This window comes from Euprymna scolopes, chromosome 19 (genome assembly GCF_053919585.1).
Source record: "Euprymna scolopes isolate OS-2025 chromosome 19, ASM5391958v1, whole genome shotgun sequence".
In the NCBI taxonomy this organism is placed as follows: domain Eukaryota; kingdom Metazoa; phylum Mollusca; class Cephalopoda; order Sepiida; family Sepiolidae; genus Euprymna; species Euprymna scolopes.
The window spans coordinates 83,361,874-83,383,551 of record NC_136500.1 but is presented as its reverse complement, the minus strand read 5'-3'; the positions used below and the strand labels follow the sequence as shown (position 1 = coordinate 83,383,551).

At 32.7% G+C, this 21,678-nt stretch overlaps 1 protein-coding gene across 2 annotated transcripts in view; it reads right to left on the bottom strand.

Annotated features, from left to right (window-relative positions):
- Nucleotides 1–21,434, bottom strand: part of LOC145239796 (E3 ubiquitin-protein ligase HACE1-like) — a 181,980-nt gene extending 160,546 nt beyond the window's left edge. The window contains exon 1 of one of the 2 annotated variants that reach the window (XM_080103315.1): nt 20,955–21,434. In XM_080103315.1, the coding sequence (XP_079959441.1) occupies nt 20,955–21,018 (64 nt within the window). In that variant the 5' untranslated portion in view covers nt 21,019–21,434. Of the gene's footprint in view, nt 1–19,725; nt 19,845–20,954 lie in introns of those variants that run through there. The other variant, XM_080103317.1, reaches the window with a different exon arrangement.
- Nucleotides 21,435–21,678: the final 244 nt, after the last annotated feature.

The window sequence follows — 21,678 nt, the reverse complement described above, 5'->3', positions numbered from 1 at the left end:
CAGCCAATCCCGATTCCATAGTTTGGTTTGGTTTTACTTTTTCAGTTTATTTAATGCAGAATCCAGTCATTTTAGTTAAAGATTTTATGCTTCAAATTCTTTATATCTTCAAATATTTATTCATGGTGTTTGGTTTGGTTGTATTGTTTTGGGGCACTTGGTGACATCTACAGTAAAGAGATGTGATTTTGCTGATCGTCATATTGGTCAGGATGTTTACATTGCAACAAGTTTATTGATGCACATTACATTGAAGTACTTGTAAAAGAACCACAAGAATGCAACACTGCAGTGGTGGGACAGGGGCTGGAGAAAATTTTAGTTTTATAATTTAAATTGGATAAACGTTTTGCCCATTATTGCGTGAGCTTTATCAAGAGAGAAAAAAAGCTAAAAGTGACACATAACAACTTTAATTTTTTTGTTTTATTGTTTTTTTTTGTTTTATTGTTGTTGTTTTTTTTGTTTTTTTTTTCAGGTTGAATGATACCGTCTAAATTTTACATTAAAAATCACGGAAATCATGTTGATAATATTATTTATCAACATAAGAATTTAATAAAATTGTTTTTTTATTAAAATGTATGTGTTTTTAGCCATGCACACAGACTTTGTAAACACCCTTCAGGAATTAATTTATTTATTGCGGACTATTATCTTCATCTTTCTTAGTTGTTTTTTTCATGACATTTCGGCCAATTATTCCCCTGGCCTTCGTCAAGTGGTAACCGCGATGGGTTAAGAACTCCGAATCTCCTAACTGCGTTCTCAGCAATTACTGCCATCCATAGTTGTTGTCGTCTCACCATGTTTTGGCCAAGTAAGCCTCTGGCCGACTTTGGGTAGGATTGAAACCGCTATCTTTAGACAATTCTCACCTGGAACTGCAAAGATTCAACGTCTCTACCCACTGTGCCACGGGCCCCGAAGGGCTAATGAATAATGAATTCCAATTAAATAATATATATACCCTTCAGGAAATTCACAACGAAAAAATTGAGAAATAAACAATTTAGATCTTAACTGTTCCATAAAAAAAAGTCAGTAAAAGTAATATATTTTACAAGTAAAGAAGATAGCAATCGTATAGATCAGTATCAGACAACATAAGGCAATAAAAAAAAAAATTGTGTATAGATGATGAAAGTGGTTTTATATTGTTTTTTAAATATCATTAAATGAAGAACCATTTCGAGTAAAAATCTATTTAGTATTATGCATATAATTGAAAGAAAACCATGTTAGAATTGTGTAAATAGGCTACAAGAATAGCATTAAATGTTTACAAAATCGAGTCTAACAGACAAGCAAAACAGAGAGGAATTAAATTGAAATTAAACGAAATTTTGTAAATAAATTATTTTCATACTTCAGTACAAAACTTTACTTTGTTTCAGTAATCATGGTTTCCAATTCAGTATTTATACGCATGACACTCCCATTTTCTGTTTTTGACAAAAATGGTATTAAAACGTCTTTTCTTCCCCATTACTATGTAACTAGTGGGACCTATGGAAATTCCACAGAGAACTCTTCCATATGTAATATATTGATGTTGGCATTCTGTGGATGTTCATCATAAATGGAGACGTCCTGATATTATTATAGCTCTTTTGTTAAAACAGCAAAAGTAAGCTAGCAGTGATGCCCGACGTAACCTGGTCGTAAAGTACGCTTAAATATGATATTTTAATTTTTGCAGATTTTGTATATATTATTATAGAGTTAAATTTCTATCGATCTTTTATATATTACTAGTGGAGGGTACCCGGCGTTGCCTTGGTGTTTGTAGGTGTGTGTGTTTTTGGGTAAATGAAAACAAAAATCGTTGGTTGTTTTAAAAAAAAAAAAACGAAGCCTTGACGCGCAGTTGGAAAATAATAAAGTCTGAAAAAAAACAAAAAAAAACGTGCAACTTGGCAAGTGCCCATTAATGATGTCAACTTTGAGTGCAGGACAGTGTTTTATTTACCGCGAGTCTGTTCGCTTCTTTTTTATACGAAAAAGCTTAATGCACATGCGGTGATCGAAAATTGTTGAATAGTTATCTTTTCAAAGTCAGGCAAATTAAATAGACAGGCGACCCAAGTTGTTAACTCGTAGATATTATCATTTAGGCGTGATATAAAAAGTTTTAAGAAGATGTGAGTCGACCAATCGCTTCTTGGAAAAAAGCCTTTCTTGGACATACACAAAAAGCGAACATACATACGTACACACATTTTCGCTTTTATATTTATAGATAAAGTTGCGATTTCAAAATAAAAAAGTATATCCATATGACTTGGGTGCATCGAAACTGAAACCAATGCTTATGAAAAAAATACATGTGTATTTAGCTATAATCGAAACTGAAACCAAAATTTATGAAGAATTCTTGGTAAAATTATTTATAAAAAAATAGATGACTTAAGTGCCATCAGCTATAATCGAAACCAAAACTTATGTAGAATTCTTAGTTGGTTGGTTGGTTGGTTGTTTTTGTTTTATGGCATATCAACCCTTTCCGGGTTATTTAATACCAAATCCAAAGATTTTGAAAAATTTTTTTAATAGAATATATTTGTTGTTTTCACGTTGGTTTCTATTTAACCCATAGTTGGGACCCTAACAGGTACTACCACTCCGGGTCAGAGTGGACCTGGGAGCAATGGTAATTAAAGGGTGGCTCCACACTCCCCAAAGCCCACAAGCTGGGGCCTCACCACTGGATATAGTTTAAGGTCATATCCAGGACCGTAGAATTCTTAGTAAAATTATTTATTACAAGAAATGGAAGTCCATAAAAATTAAATGACAGTCACTCGGATGTAAGCTTGACACACAAAATAAATAACACACACGCTATCCTATTAATATATAGATAATGCATTTATTTCAACTCCAAATCTTTTCTCATTTAAAAAACAATAACATAAAACCATTTTCATCGCTTATACTAACCTTTTTATTGCATTATGTTGTCTAATTGTCTGACGTCAATCTACATGATTGCCAAAAAGATACTCTGCAATAATTTTATTAAATGATGTCTTCAATTAGTCATGTGCACCGTGCAGCCCTCATGATGGCACAAATTGACCGACATGGCTCTCAAGGGATCCGGAGTTTGAAATACATGATTTATAGGCTTTACTTACAAAATATCATAGAATTATGATCCAAATCAGTTTGATAGTGGCTTTGTTGCTGTCGGGTTAAAGAAAGGTTCTGTTCAATCCTAAGTGGTTCACTCTCCCAGGCATTTACTTCTCTCCCAGAAAGGATTAGTTCATTGCTCATCATCTAGGGTACCACTACCGGGGAAATACTAATGGAGCTACTCAGACATTTTTTGAAGGCTAGAGTGTGCTTATAATCTTAGTACGTTTGCTTCTCAAAATCACACCTGATCTTGTGTCTAACTTCCTGGGAGGGAATAAATAATATGACAGTTTCTATTTAACCATAGACTGACAGATATTATTACTCAGTCATTTTGAGAAAGGGGTCAGTTTGTTACTAATCGCCTGAAACGTCCCCTATTAGAGAATGCCAATGAGGCTGCTCAGGCATTTTTTGTAATGCACTTATCCTAGTACCTTGGTGTCTCGAAATCATTCCAGACCCTGTGTCTAACCTCCTGCCAAAGAGGTAAACAATACACCTACAAAAAAAAAATTAATCTACAAATCATTTTGTATGTAAAATATATGATTTCAGCATAATGAATAAAATCCAACAGAAAACATTTATATATTAATACGATAGCATGTGTGTTATTTTGTGCGTCATGCTTACATCTTTTTTCTTCCGAATGACTATCGTTTAATTGTTATGACCTTCCATTTCTTGTAATAAATAATTTTGCCAAGAATGCTTCATAAGTTTTGGTTTCGATTATAGCTAAAGGAACAAGTTATATATATAAATTAGACTACCCGTGACCCGTTGGGTCAGTATGTTATATTAGCTATGGAATTCATGTATGAGCGTGACACTTGTGACGTAAAGAAAATAGGGTTTTTTTTTTGACATAACAGAAACATTTCTATGAAAGCATATTAAAATGAAAAAAGAATATAGATAGATTTCTATGAGTCGTTCTGTTTATTATAATTGATTATTTTTGAAGAAAAAAATTTACAGTTACTAAATTATTAGTGGTTAGCCATACTTATAGGTAAATGTGCACTGAACAGATACCATAATACTTATTATAGTTAAATTCAAATTTTGATATATCTGTTTTGTTTTTGTTTTTTTTTTGTTTTTTTACATCGTTCATTTCTGTATTACGTTTAAGTTATTTTAAACCCCACTCTTCCCATGTTAAATAATAATTTCGAAATAATAACGTTAATATTTCAGTGCGCAGGTTAAAATCTGCAAAAAAAGCGATTTGTGTTCATTTGTTTATGTTTTTATGGGTAAACAAGAAAGTGGGTTACATATATCGTTACAAGGTCATTTGAGTTTTATATATATATATATATATATATATATATATATATATATATATGTATATATTCTTCATAAGTTTTTGTTTCAGTTTCGATTCACGCTGATGCACCCAAGTTATATGGATATATATTTTTATTTTTTAAATCACAACTTTATAACATATAAGAATCGATAGAAAATTGAGTTTATAATAATATATACAAAATCTGCACAAATTATCATATTTAAGCGTATTTTATGATTGGGCTATGCCGTCTGGCCCTACTAGCTTAGATAAATATTTTTGCAGTTTTAACAAAAGAGCTACAATAATATCAGGGCATCTCCATTTACGTTGAACATCCACAGAATGCCAACATCAATATATTACAAATGAAAGAGTCTGCTGTGGAATTTCCACAGGTCATGAATAAATATTTGAAAATATTAAGAGCTTCAAACATAAAACAATTTTATCAAAATAACTTGATTTGGCATTAAATGACCCAAAAAGTGTTGATATGCCATAGAATAACAACAAACAAATTCAGGACAGATTCATAATATTTAGTCACTCCTGGAACCTATGTAGAGACCGCCCTAATGTTCGCCAAATTTTGTAGTCATAAAGGCATTATCAAAAGAAAGAATGACAATATTTGATAAAAAAAAATAATTTCTATCGACAATTTAAGACAATGAAACTGAAGGGTTGGTAAGGACTGAAAATTCAAAGCATCCAAGAAACGTTCTAGGTGTGAAAAGAAATTGGATACACATGTGATCATTTCAACTGTTGCTGTGTGACCTTACAAGTGTGTGTGTGAATGGGAGAGGCATGAAGATGCGGGCGTATTAATGTGTTTGTGAAAGAATACATGCTGTATAAATAAAACAATAACAATAATAGATGTAAATATATTATGTGTCTGTGCGCCAATGATAAACTCTTAAACTACTGGTCACATAAGATTGACATTAACAGGAAATAGTAATCATACACCAAGGATGGTTTTTAACTAGTAAACTAGAAAAGAGTCTTGCCTTTTTTTTTCTGTTATTCTTGGTCTTCGGGCCGGGATCAAAGTGTAGTATCTTAGAGACTGGCCCGCAGAAGCCAGGTTTCTTTTACAAACCTAGTGGAACGCCGGAACGGGCAGTCTATCAACTAGACGGGTTGGGAGGGTCCTACTAATCGCCCCCCCCCCCGCCCTCGACACAAATGAATTATTGTACCAATTTTATTGTTATCTTTTTTTGTTTTTACACGTCAATAAAAAATGTTTTAAAAATTGGGAGTGAAGTAGGATGTCCCCCAAGTATGAAAGGGTGAATGCGGTATTATGGTGAAAGATACTAGCTGGGAGAAACTTTTGATTTTGTTTAGTTCTGGAGTGACAAGGATGACCAACGACCCCCCCCCCTTTTGAGTTGGCCCCATGTGCCTAAGTTTTTTGTTCATTGTTGATTTTCAATGTATTTTTAACATGAATAAAGGATTTAATATCTCAAAGTGTAGTATCTGTTCTGCAGATGCTGCACTTAAGGTAATTTGTACCAGTTAATGGAGGGGAACCCCTCTATACTGGGACAATTATTATTTTTGGTAACCAGAGTGTCCCCCTTTTTGCCTACTTTTAGGGGAGCTGGTTTTTACCCCACATTAAAACGGCCTTGTGCCTAATTTGCTTTCGTGGGGAAGCTAATCAGTTTCTTCTAACTAGTAAACTCTTTACTTGGATGAATAACACTTAGAGAAATAAGTCAACAAGTTGAAATGCAAGTGGTTTAATTTTAATCTAATATATCTATTGATAGCTCAAACGATAGAAACGCATCCGGAACGCTAACCGTTTTGATTTCAATTCTAATTGATGGCACCCAAGTAATTTAAAAAAAAAAAAAAAAAAAAACTTTTGAACATTACTATATATTAGGTACAATATAATCTATATATATAAAAGCGAAAATGTATGTATGTATGTATCTATGTATGTATGTACGCACGCTTTTCCTCGATGTCCACAAAAGGCTTCTTTCAGAGAAGCGCTCGCTCGCTTCACAACTTCTTAATTATCCCACATTTCCCGCATCGGCACGCGTTACATTCGGGTTTTCGGTATAAACAAAAAGCGAAACTCGACTCTAATTACTGGCCGAAAGCCAGTGGTCTCTAGAGAGCTAAGTAACGTTTGGTCAATGTCGATTTCGTCATATCAGACGGTAGCTTTCATTTCCAGACGAGACGCTCCCCCTAATAAACAGGGAGCTGGTTTTTAAAAACAAACAAACCGATTTATTGACCTCATTAAAAACTGTCCCCGCACAAAATGCTAACTGCTGAATACCTATCGCCGTCACGTCAATCAAAAACGCGCACCTGTTTTTTTCACACTTTACTATTTTCCAACTGCGCGTCAAGGCTTCGTTTTTTTTTGTTTTTTGTTTTTTCACGGGCACCTGTTTTTTTTCACATTTCGGGTTTTTTTCACACACACCTACAAACACCCGGGCAACGCCGGGTACCGTACTTGACTCAATGTCTTTAGGTTTTAATTTTGATCTCAGCTCAAGTATTTTTTTTTTTACTTACAAGGAGTGAACAGTTTAGAAAAAACATAGTACTCGCATGCACATGACTCAGTTTCTTTTCATTGTTTTTTTTTTTTAAGGAATTTAATACTGGGCAACACCAGGTACATCTGCTAGTATTCAATAGAGACTTGACTCTGTAATAACAAATAGGAAATCTGCATGAATTAAAATATTTTCAAGCATATTTCATTACCGGGCAAGGCTGGGCGTTCCTGCTTGTATAAAATAAACAGTTTTATATTATTAAAGAAAAAAAAGTATGTATATTAATTTGGGGTAAAATTTCATATTTTGTTCTTATAAAAGAAGAAATTTATTATTTATTGTTCGATTACTTGTTAACACTCTGGAAATATTTTTAAACAAAAAAATATTTCAGATTTGAAAGTGGAGCTTCACTTTACTATATAAAAATTAACATAAAATGATCACCCATTTCTAGACCAGAAAGCATAAAATAATAACCAATTTTTTACTACAGGACGAGTAACCATTTTCAAAATAGTGACCATTTTCAGAAATACAAACTGTTCTGTTCTATGTTTTTATGATCAAGAATTAGGGAAGTATTATTATAAGGTAGCTCCCTCTCCACTGCCCAAATGAGATTCTACTATTTTTTAGTATTAGATGCAACACACTGAGAATTTTTAAAAATAGTATATTTTTGGTTAAATCTTGCAATTAATTTTTGTTTATTTAAAAAATGTATACTTATCGCCCCCATCTTTAACAACATAAAAGAAAGACGATTAACATTGTTGCACATTCCTAAACACTCAAGATCCTGCTGTGAAATCAGGTTCCGGAAAAATAAATTTTAACATAATAAGAACTTAACCATGTGGAGGCGACGTGATGTTCAACTCCAAAGGAATATGTTTTATGCATGGGTGAGACGCTTCCTAAAATGAGCCCATCCTAAACCCTTCACTTTGACACCAAAGGTTACTATTATGGTATGCAAAATGTTACGTGAAAACCATCTGACAAGAAATCAGCAGGTTTCTCAACGTTGCTAATATACTCTGATGTCAGAAAGTGAATTGACAGTTTTTCATCTGATAGACTCAGTTTTGCTCCAAAAAATTATTTTCAAAACCAAATAAATCTTCCATCAATTACTCGAATATCATCACCACAGACTAGATGTATATTTCTCAACTCCAAATCAGAGCCGAGATTCAAGAAAGATATATTTGTGACGTGAACTTCATTCTTCTGACCATTCCTATGAAAGAAGACATTGACTTCAAATTTTGCCAGTGATCCTCTTGGTGACACAACTAAAGGTCATTCATATTATTTGAACTCTTTGGACTACTGTTCTCATCTTGGCTGCTATTGTTACAACATTTTGATCGATGTAACCTCCGACCTTCTTCAGGTGTAACTCAGGAATCTTTCTGTTGTTTTCAGGAATCTGTACAGAATTTCTAATGAAACACTTTATTTAATCCATGAAGGTAGCATGTTCTTGTTCGGTCAGCCATGGCTAGGTAGAAGTTCTAAATGATTCTCAATTGTATTTTAAGTGTCTCTTGCACTGAGGATTGAACCTTCAACCTCCAGAAGAGTGTAACTTACAACTGAATTTTACCAAGTACTTTATTCACTATAGAAAGATTTCAGAGTTTGACAGAAAGATTCCAGAATTCAACACCTGAAGAAAGTCAGAGGTTACATCGGCCAAAACTTTGCAAAAATAACACTCAAGATGAGAACAGTAGCCTGAATAATCAAAATAATAGGAATATCAATCCTCATCTCAAAAAACACATATCTAAGGAAATGGCAGAAACACTAGAGGAAAACCCTCAATCTGTAGTGGAATGGGGACAAAAATGGATGGTCACATTCAATGCTGCAAAGACTAAGCTTCTTTCCTTCAATAATTACAAGAAACCTTCTCTACTACTAATAGCAATGGGCAAAAACACATTATGCGAATTATCTTCTTTTAAACTCCTCAGCCTAATATTCACAGGGAACATGAGTTGGAACAGATACATTGAGAACATTGCCAAGGCTGCTGTGAAGAAGGTGGGCTCTCTCTTTACCATGCTAGAAACCTACTTATGCGTGAAAGTATCCTGTACCTCTATAAGGCCACCATTCGCCAATGGATGGAGTACTGTTGTCACATTTGGGCTGGTGCATCTGTCTCCTGGACAGCGTTCAAAAGAGAGTCACCAACTTGATAGGTCCTGATCTGTCATCTAAGCTTCAGCCTCTGTCCCATCGACAAAATGTTGCATCCCTCTAACTGTTCTACAAGTATTTTAATGGTGAATGCTCTGACGAACTACAAGCCCTTGTACACCTTCGACATAAATACCCCCGACAAACCCGACAACCAGCTAAATTCCACCCCTACATGGTAAAGATCCCTAAGTGTAAGAAAGCCTTCTACTCCAATAGTTTCTACCCCAGAACTGTTAGACTTTGGAACTCCCTTCTGGGATTTTGCTTTCCCAACTGTACTGGCATGCAGACTTAACATTTCCCAGTAATCTCAGCTGTGGAGGGGCAGTCCAAAGAATCTCACTATAGTCATATAAAAATAAGTAATCTTTGAGGGCTTACTACTCAAACTAAGGATTACTGAGAGTTTAAAAAGATTTTTATGTGAGGGAGTCGGCCTGCCACTCAGACCTAGGAATCAAAAGAGGTTTTTTTTTGTTTTTTGTTTGTTTTCTTTTTTGAGGGGCTTGTCATTCGGATTTAGAGTTAGTGGTAAAGTTAATGGAGTTTTCTTATTTTTTTTAGGCTATGCCAGTTGAACCGTTGGTTAGTGGTATTGTAAGTTTTTTGTTGTTTTTTTACTAAATGTTCCCCCCCAAAAAAAAAATGTATAGAATTTTATCGCCCATAGTAAATTAATAGATTAACTGTCCTAAAAAGCTAGAATGCTCGGAAATGGGGGGTTATTTTACATTAAACTTGTATGCAAAAATTTGATCCATGACACTAGATTCGATTTTTTCTTCTTTCCGCAAAGTTTTTCGGGGTGTTTTCACATGTAATCGCCTAAAAAAGTAGAAGAATCTATTGGGGGGGGGGTCTATAGTATTAAAAATATTTTATTCATTTTGGTGCTTATGCACTAAATTTTTTAATAGTATTTTCAAGTTAAATTCAAGTTTTACGATATCTTCTTTCTGCTATTTTGACTAATAGCGTGCGAAAAAAAAAATAATGGCCTAAATCACCTGGTAAATAAAAATTGCAAAATATGAAATGTCGGGCGTATGAAACGAAAAATGTACATTTATTGAAGTGAAGCATTTAACATTTAAAACTTTTTTTTTTTTTACCTAACTGCAATTTTTTATTTGTCATATTTAAATTCTCGTGAAATGCAAAATATTTCAGTAAAAAAAACAACTTAAAAACAACAGTTGATTTTATTTGTTTTATTAGTCAGAAAAGCAGAAAGATTTAGTCTATCACAAGGCAAGGTCATTAGTTACCCGACTAGGGTATTAAGACCATGTGCTAAGATTTTGAGTCTCTTCTGTCAAAGAGTTTCAAGTAGCACTAGTAATTCACATGATAAATATGAGGGTAGGGTCACTGGCTCAGTAGGAAAACTGATATTGTGGTTCTTCCATTTTGCAGCCAGGCACGACTACTGAGGGGGCTTTGATGGTGTGGGAATTTAGCCTGTTTCTCTGTGAGAGAAGAAGTGACCACTAGTTACATTCACCCAGTTAGAACAAGTTCAATTGACCACAACTTTCTGTTTTCGGTTTGTGAGAAAACCACAAACCCACTGTAGGATATAACCCCAGATTCCAGAGATACTCAATTGTGCGAGGAGTCGCTTATGAGGGACAATGTCAAAGGCCTTAGCGTAATCCAGAAAGATGACATCAACTGGCAGATTATGACCCAGTGCCTCTGTCCAAATGTCCATAGCTTCAATGAGATTAGTGACGGTTGACTTGCCAGAAATAAATCTGTTGTTCACAAAGTTGTTTTTCTTGAGGTGGTCAGTAATGTCCTCTAATATTAGCTGTTTCATGATCTTGCAAACAACTGAAGTGAGAGAGACTGGTTCATAATTGGTCGGGTTAGACTTATTGGCTTTCTTAAAAATAGGGGTTACGATGACAGATTTCCACTGACAAGGTACATATTTGTTGGCGAGGCTGGTATTGAACAGGATGTAGAGAGAAGTATCAAGGATATGGACCAATTCCTTCAGGATCCACGGTTGTATATGGTCAGGCTCAGCTGACTTGTCAGTCCTGATGGATTACAGAATTTCTAAAACCTTTGCTTCGGTTTTGATGACCTTAATTTCCTAATCAATATGTTTAGGAGTGAATGATGGAAGGGAAGATATATTCTCTCTTGTGAAGACACTGTAGTACTGTTTATTCAGTACATTGGCCATATTTTGATCATCACAGGCAAAGGATCCTTACCCGTTACACATATCTGGGATACCATGCTTAGTTATTCTTCTGCTATTGACATAGTTCTTATTCTTATGCTATCGACATAGTTCTTATTCTTATGCTATCGACATAGTTCTTATTCTTATGCTATCGACATAGTTCTTATTCTTATGCTATCGACATAGTTCTTATTCTTATGCTATCGACATAGTTCTTATTCTTATGCTATCGACATAGTTCTTATTCTTATGCTATCGACATAGTTCTTATTCTTATGCTATCGACATAGTTCTTATTCTTATGCTATCGACATAGTTCTTATTCTTATGCTATCGACATAGTTCTTATTCTTATGCTATCGACATAGTTCTTATTCTTATGCTATCGACATAGTTCTTATTCTTATGCTATCGACATAGTTCTTATTCTTATGCTATCGACATAGTTCTTATTCTTATGCTATCGACATAGTTCTTATTCTTATGCTATCGACATAGTTCTTATTCTTATGCTATCGACATAGTTCTTATTCTTATGCTATCGACATAGTTCTTATTCTTATGCTATCGACATAGTTCTTATTCTTATGCTATCGACATAGTTCTTATTCTTATGCTATCGACATAGTTCTTATTCTTATGCTATCGACATAGTTCTTATTCTTATGCTATCGACATAGTTCTTATTCTTATGCTATCGACATAGTTCTTATTCTTATGCTATCGACATAGTTCTTATTCTTATGCTATCGACATAGTTCTTATTCTTATGCTATCGACATAGTTCTTATTCTTATGCTATCGACATAGTTCTTATTCTTATGCTATCGACATAGTTCTTATTCTTATGCTATCGACATAGTTCTTATTCTTATGCTATCGACATAGTTCTTATTCTTATGCTATCGACATAGTTCTTATTCTTATGCTATCGACATAGTTCTTATTCTTATGCTATCGACATAGTTCTTATTCTTATGCTATCGACATAGTTCTTATTCTTATGCTATCGACATAGTTCTTATTCTTATGCTATCGACATAGTTCTTATTCTTATGCTATCGACATAGTTCTTATTCTTATGCTATCGACATAGTTCTTATTCTTATGCTATCGACATAGTTCTTATTCTTATGCTATCGACATAGTTCTTATTCTTATGCTATCGACATAGTTCTTATTCTTATGCTATCGACATAGTTCTTATTCTTATGCTATCGACATAGTTCTTATTCTTATGCTATCGACATAGTTCTTATTCTTATGCTATCGACATAGTTCTTATTCTTATGCTATCGACATAGTTCTTATTCTTATGCTATCGACATAGTTCTTATTCTTATGCTATCGACATAGTTCTTATTCTTATGCTATCGACATAGTTCTTATTCTTATGCTATCGACATAGTTCTTATTCTTATGCTATCGACATAGTTCTTATTCTTATGCTATCGACATAGTTCTTATTCTTATGCTATCGACATAGTTCTTATTCTTATGCTATCGACATAGTTCTTATTCTTATGCTATCGACATAGTTCTTATTCTTATGCTATCGACATAGTTCTTATTCTTATGCTATCGACATAGTTCTTATTCTTATGCTATCGACATAGTTCTTATTCTTATGCTATCGACATAGTTCTTATTCTTATGCTATCGACATAGTTCTTATTCTTATGCTATCGACATAGTTCTTATTCTTATGCTATCGACATAGTTCTTATTCTTATGCTATCGACATAGTTCTTATTCTTATGCTATCGACATAGTTCTTATTCTTATGCTATCGACATAGTTCTTATTCTTATGCTATCGACATAGTTCTTATTCTTATGTTATCGACATAGTTCTTATTCTTATGTTATCGACATAGTTCTTATTCTTATGTTATCGACATAGTTCTTATTCTTATGTTATCGACATAGTTCTTATTCTTATGTTATCGACATAGTTCTTATTCTTATGTTATCGGCATAGTTCTTATTCTTATGTTATCGACATAGTTTTATTCTTATGTTATCGACATAGTTCTTATTCTTATGTTATCGACATAGTTCTTATTCTTATGTTATTGGCATAGTTCTTATTCTTATGTTATTGGCATAGTTCTTATTCTTCTGCTATTGACATAGTTCTTATTCTTCTGCTATTGACATAGTTCTTATTCTTCTGCTATTGACATAGTTCTTATTCTTCTGCTATTGACATAGTTCTTATTCTTCTGCTATTGACATAGTTCTTATTCTTCTGCTATTGACATAGTTCTTATTCTTATTTTATTGACATAGTTCTTATTCTTATTTTATTGACATAGTTCTTATTCTTATGCTATTGACATAGTTCTTATTCTTCTGCTATTGACATAGTTCTTATTCTTCTGCTATTGACATAGTTCTTATTCTTCTGCTATTGACATAGTTCTTATTCTTTTGCTATTGACATAGTTCTTATTCTTCTGCTATTGACATAGTTCTTATTCTTATTTTATTGACATAGTTCTTATTCTTATTTTATTGACATAGTTCTTATTCTTCTGCTATTGACATAGTTCTTATTCTTCTGCTATTGACATAGTTCTTATTTTATTGACATAGTTCTTATTCTTATTTTATTGACATAGTTCTTATTCTTCTGCTATTGACATAGTTCTTATTCTTATGTTATTGACATAGTTCTTATTCTTCTGCTATTGACATAGTTCTTATTCTTCTGCTATTGACATAGTTCTTATTCTTCTGCTATTGACATAGTTCTTATTCTTCTGCTATTGACATAGTTCTTATTCTTCTGCTATTGACATAGTTCTTATTCTTATTTTATTGACATAGTTCTTATTCTTCTGCTATTGACATAGTTCTTATTCTTCTGCTATTGACATAGTTCTTATTCTTCTGCTATTGACATAGTTCTTATTCTTCTGCTATTGACATAGTTCTTATTCTTCTGCTATTGACATAGTTCTTATTCTTCTGCTATTGACATAGTTCTTATTCTTCTGCTATTGACATAGTTCTTATTCTTATTTTATTGACATAGTTCTTATTCTTATTTTATTGACATAGTTCTTATTCTTCTGCTATTGACATAGTTCTTATTCTTATTTTATTGACATAGTTCTTATTCTTATATTATTGACATAGTTCTTATTCTTCTGCTATTGACATAGTTCTTATTCTTCTGCTATTGACATAGTTCTTATTCTTCTGCTATTGACATAGTTCTTATTCTTATTTTATTGACATAGTTCTTATTCTTATTTTATTGACATAGTTCTTATTCTTATTTTATTGACATAGTTCTTATTCTTATTTTATTGACATAGTTCTTATTCTTCTGCTATTGACATAGTTCTTATTCTTCTGCTATTGACATAGTTCTTATTTTATTGACATAGTTCTTATTCTTATTTTATTGACATAGTTCTTATTCTTCTGCTATTGACATAGTTCTTATTCTTCTGCTATTGACATAGTCCCTATTCTTCTGCTATTGACATAGCCCTTATTCTTATGTTATTGACATAGTTCTTATTCTTATGTTATTGACATAATTCCAGAAAGCTTTATTGTTCGAATGTGTCTCTTTGGCTAATTTAGACTTAAAATCTTTCCTAGCTTTTCTAGTTGCATGTGAAGCCTCGTTCCTGACTATGATGTACCTCTGGTAGTCACAACCGTCTCTTGGATAGCGAATCCAGAAGTGGTGCTTTTTATTGAAAGAGCAGCAGCACTATTCACCACAGGAGTTTTCTCCTGACAGTGTATTGGTCCAAAATATTTGTAGGTGTGGATTTATTTTCACAACATCCATAATAAATGATTCCAGAAAGTCAGCAATCTCTTGAGTACTTTTACCCATTAGCATGTCCTGCCAATTCAAGTCCACCATAGTATCATGGCAGTGTAATCTACCTTCTGACAGATGTAGCAAGTTTTGCTCAGGGAGGTATACCAATGGCTAAATGAGAACTTGAATGAGATGCCCACATGATCGCTTGCTCCAAAAGGATCAAGTGTTGGTAACTGATTGATAATCTCATACTCATTGCTATTTAAATAGAAGATCATCAATTTTGGGGGTTTGGTTTCCTTTAACCTAATGGATTCAGTTACATGCTGCAGGAAGTAAGTGTTCCTGATACACTCCACAAACCTAGGAGGGCTGCTGGTATTGACATTCACGGGGAGCTCGGGCATGGGCGTTTAGTTCATCGTGGAATTATTAAAATCACCTGCTAGAAGTTTAGGTAAAAAATTTAAAAAAAAATTGCTTACGTAAGTGAGTAGCGGCCATTTTTAAAACGTTTTAAAGTGAGTAAAAAAGCACTAAAAACTTATCCAGATAGGTAGAAGAAGAGTAACGTATCTGGCCTTTAATAACATTTATTGGTATTTTTTTTACGACTTGCCCTAGCGTAGTATAAACACCCTCCATGTTAAGAACGGCTTTCGGAATAAACATCCCCAACTTCGGAAGCCGTCCTTAATATGGGGGGGGGGTATACTTCGCTAGGGCATCCGGCATCGGCATGTCATAACAAAAAATACAAAAAAAAAAAGAAAACATTTACGCAACAAATCGTTTTCAACACGCAAAAAAAAAAAAAACAGTTGATTTTACTTATTTATTTTATTATTTTTATTCAAATTCCAGTTAAATGAACGATTCTCGCGTGTTTCGTTTCATATGCCCGACGTATTTCGGCCATTTTTTTTTTCTTTTTCGCACGCTATTAGTCAAAATAGCCCTCCTTTTTATTAAATTGTTAGGTGAAAGTACAGAATCGTTATAAAACACCCTACTCTTCCCATGTTAAAAACGGATTTCTATATAATAATATTATTTCAGCACACTACAATAAGTACCTTCATTTTTTTTTTCAGGTTGATGAGGTGCCAGTACACGGGGGGGGGGGGAATATATATTTTATTTTCTATTGATATTATGGGTCAAAAAGTAAAATTTTACCTAATTTTACTGTTTCTAAAATGATATAAAACAAAATCATATCTTTTAAAATATAAACTGAGATTTTATCATTTTCTTAGTCGTGGCCTTTATCCAAACAATTTTTTTTTTTTTTTTTTTTTTAATCAAAATTATATAAAGTATAAACATGGTGTTATCAATAAGCAGTGATCCATGGAAATCCAGTGCTGCTATTTTTAAGGTAAACAAACCGAACACCCATCCTTACAAATGGCTAAATCGGGGTCATCAGTTCGAGTGATTCATTATTCACATAGTTACTTTACTTGATTAAAAAAAAAATCATTACGGAATAATTTCTCTATAGATTTTAAATCCCATATTAATAAAATTGTGTAACGGGTACATTTCCGTGTTTTGTTGTTGTTGTTGTTGTTGTTTATTGTACGTGTGTTTCTCGCCTCTTTGAGACTTATAGTTTTTTTTTGGGGGGGGGGGTCTTCTTTTTTCTTTTTTTTTCTTTTTTACTATTAATCGATTATTTATTTAAAGAATAAATGAAATAGCGTAAAATAAAACGAATTTTTTAAACAATTTACCGAAAAAAAAGTTTTAATTACAAAATTAAATCCGTCACAATGCATTTTGGTTTCTTCGTAAACAACTTCAAACCAGTCATTTTAATCTAAATAGAGATTAAAACATTACCTTAATAAATTTAAAGTACTTGTGCAGTTTACAGATTGTGCTAATCTTAAATAGGATTTTTAAGTTATAATCAATTTTTACGATATCTTTTGTTTATTAAATTGTTAGGTGAAAGTACAGAATCTAACTAATAAACCCCGTTATTATTTCAGCACGGTCCGTAAACTGCTCAGTGGCAGTGCACATACATACCAGAACCAGCTTTAAAAGATATCGTATTAATCAGATTTAATTTTCAACAACTGTTTTAAATAATAATAATAATAATAATTTGACTAAAATAATGACAGTTTAAATTAAAAAAAAAAAAGTAAAATATTTTTTTTTTTAAATAGCAAACATCCGTATTTTTGTATTTGTTTGTTTATGAGCTAAAAATAGAAATTTAAACTGATTTTATAAGCATGCTGGAATGAAAATAAACTTCTTTTCACTTAAATCAGCTCTCTGTTTTAAATGGGGATGCCTTAATTAGAAACCTTAATTAGAGATCTAATTTTATCCTCTTTCGGACGTACAATGCAGACTCTTTTCTCCTCCGTTCATAGCAGTAGAGTCAACACGGGAGAAAACAAAACATAACCCTTTCTTAATCAGAATTTTAGCAAAGGGCTCTTTTTCGCATGCCTTTTTTTTTCTCCATAATTTGCAATGATTAAAAAAAGAAAGGAGGAGGGGGGGAGAGAAAGAAAAAGCAAGATAAAAGAAAAGAAGAACGAAAACAGTAATATTATTTTATATCATTCTTTTTAGTTTTCTAAAAAAAAAAACTCAAACATACATTTATATTAATAACATGACGAAGTCGTCTCTCGCGCGTTTGTGTATGTGTGTTTCTCGCTTCTACGTGACTTATATATCATGTATGTTTGTTTTGTTTTTTCTATTAATTATTTATTGAAATTAAATATGCAATAGCATAAACTCCTATTTTAAAAAGAATAATGTAAGAATAACGTAAAATTACGAAATTAAATCCGTCGGAAAGCATTTCGGTTTCTTCGTAAACAAACCAGTCATTTTAATCTTTTGTCAATAACTGGGAGTGGAGGAGAAAAATAAAAAATTAAAAAAAAAAGGAATGACGGTATTTTTTTTTTTTTTTTTTTTTTTTTTTTACGCTCCAACGTAGTATAAACACCTCACAACCACCTCATGTTAAGAACGGCTTTCGGAATACCCCCTATGTTAAGAATGGCTTTCGAGGTTGGGAGGTGGGGTTATTCCGAAAGCCGCTTTTAACATGGGAAGTGGGGTGTTTATAATACGCTGCGTGCGCCGCTCTGCGGCACGTCGTAAAAATTTACCGGAATGACTTACTTCGTGATCCCTAGAAATGTTCCTACTTACTTTGCCTCCCCACGAGGGCAGAGTTAGACATCAGCGGTGTTTTTTAACGTGGAGAAATTCTAAAATATTTTTCTAACCATCAAGTTTTTAAGGGTGTTCACACGTAATCGCCTAAAAAGGTAGAATTTATTATTATCTATTTTACGGGGGGTATGATGATGTACAATGATACGGTTTTTTTTGTTTCTTTTTAATCAGCAGAGAATACATAAACAAAACAAAAATAATCTTTTTTTGTTTTAGATAATGTTGCTATTTTTGACGTTTCGAACAGCAAAAACAAAACAGTAAACACCAATCCCACCATATTGGACTTCGCTGCCCATTTCACAATGAGGAATAAATATCAATAAATACGCGTTCAAATGAAAAAAAAAAATGTTACATTTGCGATTATATTATTTCAATGTTTATAAAATTCTTAAATTCAGATGAACCAGGATTTTTTTAAAAATAAACTGAAAAAATTATATATATAAAAAAGGTCATATTCCGCTTGATAAATAATAAAAAACAATAAAACAATCCCTATTTACATGGCACCCCACGGCCCACGGGGGCAAAATTAAACAAAACGTCATTTTTTTTCTTAATATAATTGGAAATCTATCTCTCCAAAAAGGGGGTAATGTCGATTGGGAATAAATATAATAGTTCCGCATAGGCACAGCTTCACGAATGAAAGGAGAGGATCAGGCGACAGGTAATGGTCAGAAATAAATACACCATCCTTTACAAAAGAAGAGATAATGCTTGGGAATTATAGGATCGCGAGATAAAACAGGTACTACAGTTTGAACTATTCGAAAATATAATAATTTACAAATCAGGCACTGAGGCACTGCAGAGGCACGAGGCAGGAGGCACACAGCGATCAAAAGTGACGCGTTGTTGTTATCTTAACTAAACACATTTTAATCCATTCGTTTCAAAAACTACCTGACAAATATACCTGGTAAACCAAGTGCAAGAGAGATACAAACAATTGCACTTAAAAAGACGGTTAGAATCGTAAAAAGATTTCTGGGTTGGAATGTATAAGATAGTGAGTAATGCCTAACATCCGGTAGGATGCTGCTATCGCCAGCTGGAACAAAATAAGAAAATAATTTTTTTTAAATAAAAAGTATTATTTTTAATTATTGATTTTTTTTTTTTTTCATTCTTTCATTATTTTTGTCTATTACATTTACTTTAGCAGTCGCCACAATACCACATTTACTCTACGAAGTTACAATATCCTCAACGGTCTCGACTTAATTTTATTTACAACAAATATATAGTCAAGTAAATATTATAATGTGTTGATTTACCTGCCTCCCCACGAGGGCTATAAGTGGCACAAGATCAAGCAAGGGCTTTCACAATCGGGACAAATTTCCTATTAGATTTGCCTAGCTGGCTGGACCTGTCGGCATTCTCCGGCGAAAGTGTCTCGGGCGATAAACCTGTCACACTTCCCCTTACGGAGGAGAAGTAAGTAATGCCGAGGAGGAAGACCCCCTGAGAACCGACTAGAACAGGTCCGAGCCAAGGGTCAGATAAAAATATTTGTCCTACTGGATATCGCGTCATTGTAAACAAAACACAGTTGAGGTCAACAACTCTTGTTTTGGCTAAAATATTTTCCTTGACCAATGATTTTAGACGATAGATAACGAATGCTCACATTGAATAAAAATTTGTTTTTTTACTTTATTATTTGCATCCTATATATTTCTGCGTTGCTCGGGAGTTATTTTTACTTACATTTTTTTTATTACTATTTATTTTTTACCTTTTCTCAGCTGTTGTTTTAAATAGTGTTACTACGGACCGACCGTGCTGAAATAACAACGTTATTATTTAGAAACCCATTCTAAGAAGTCTGGATTTGTTTACAAAGAAACCGTAATACATTATGGGGGACTATAATTTCATTTATTTATTTATTTATTACAAATTAAAAAAAAGAATATTTCAGTACTTGATTAAAATAATAAATAACCGATTAATAGTAAATACTAAAAATATGTAAGTCACATAGAGACGAAAACAAGGTGCACACGAGAAGTTATTTCAATTTTAAGAGAGGATTTGGTGCTTATTTAAAATTGAACCTAATTTAAAGATAGATTTTAATAGGAAACTGTAGCAGTGTTGATTTTGATCTCGATAGTTCGAATTGAGTTGTGTATCATTTATTTATTTAAACATGATGAACCAATGTCTCGCTTCGTCATAAAATTTGATTTTCTTGATTAAAAAAAAAAAAAATACTTGATCAAGGTACGTGTATTTTGGAATATGGCATCTTCATTCCGTACATCATAATTTTTAAGATTTTTCTATAATTTTGTTTTGAAAATAGATTTAATTCTAAATACGTACCAAAGATATATATATATATATATATATATATATATATATATATATATATATATATATATATATATATATAAACAAAAATTTTTTTTTTTTTTAATAAGGAGGGTTGTTATTGTCAAGCGATGATATTATTCTTTGAGTCGGAAAGCGAAAGTAATAATAGAAATTTCCTTACCAGATGGTAATTCCACGGTTCGGGCACTTTTCAGGGAATTTGCCAAATTCTGAAGGAATTCCATCTCTCTCTTTTTTCTCCCCCTTCTCTTGAGACAAGAGCAAATTCTCCTTATTTTGTCGGGGTTTCTTTTACCACACCACGTTTTGTTTTATTTTTTTGTTTTGTTTTTATATATATTTTTGTCGGTTTTATTCGATCAAAATAAAACCCATATCGTCATCCTCTCCGGTTCTTTTAGTTTTTTCCAGTGTTTTGATTCCCCCAATCCATGGTTGTCACAAGAAAAACAAAAATCCCAGATAAGAATCTCCACAGTTTTGCAAAAATAATAAAGGGTCGAGGGGTTTTGCGCACTTTGGAATGATCTCGTATCTCTTCGTCATTTTTACTAATTTCCGTCTTCAACAAACTTTATTATTAATGGTCTTCTTATTTATTCACTTATAGGATTTTTTTTTTAAATAAATAATATAAAAAACAATTTCTACTTTTTTTATTAATTATAATCTGCATTAATATTATGACAGCTCCTTGCGCAATTTTGAGTGGTTTCGTAAAACCTTGTCATTCTGATTTCCATCTTTGACGTACTTTTATTTTTATAGTCCCATTATTATTATTATTATTATTATTATTATTATTACTACTACTACTATTATTATTTAGAATAAGGAAAAAGGATTCAAGTAAAGAACCCAAATATAAAAAAATAATTTCTAAT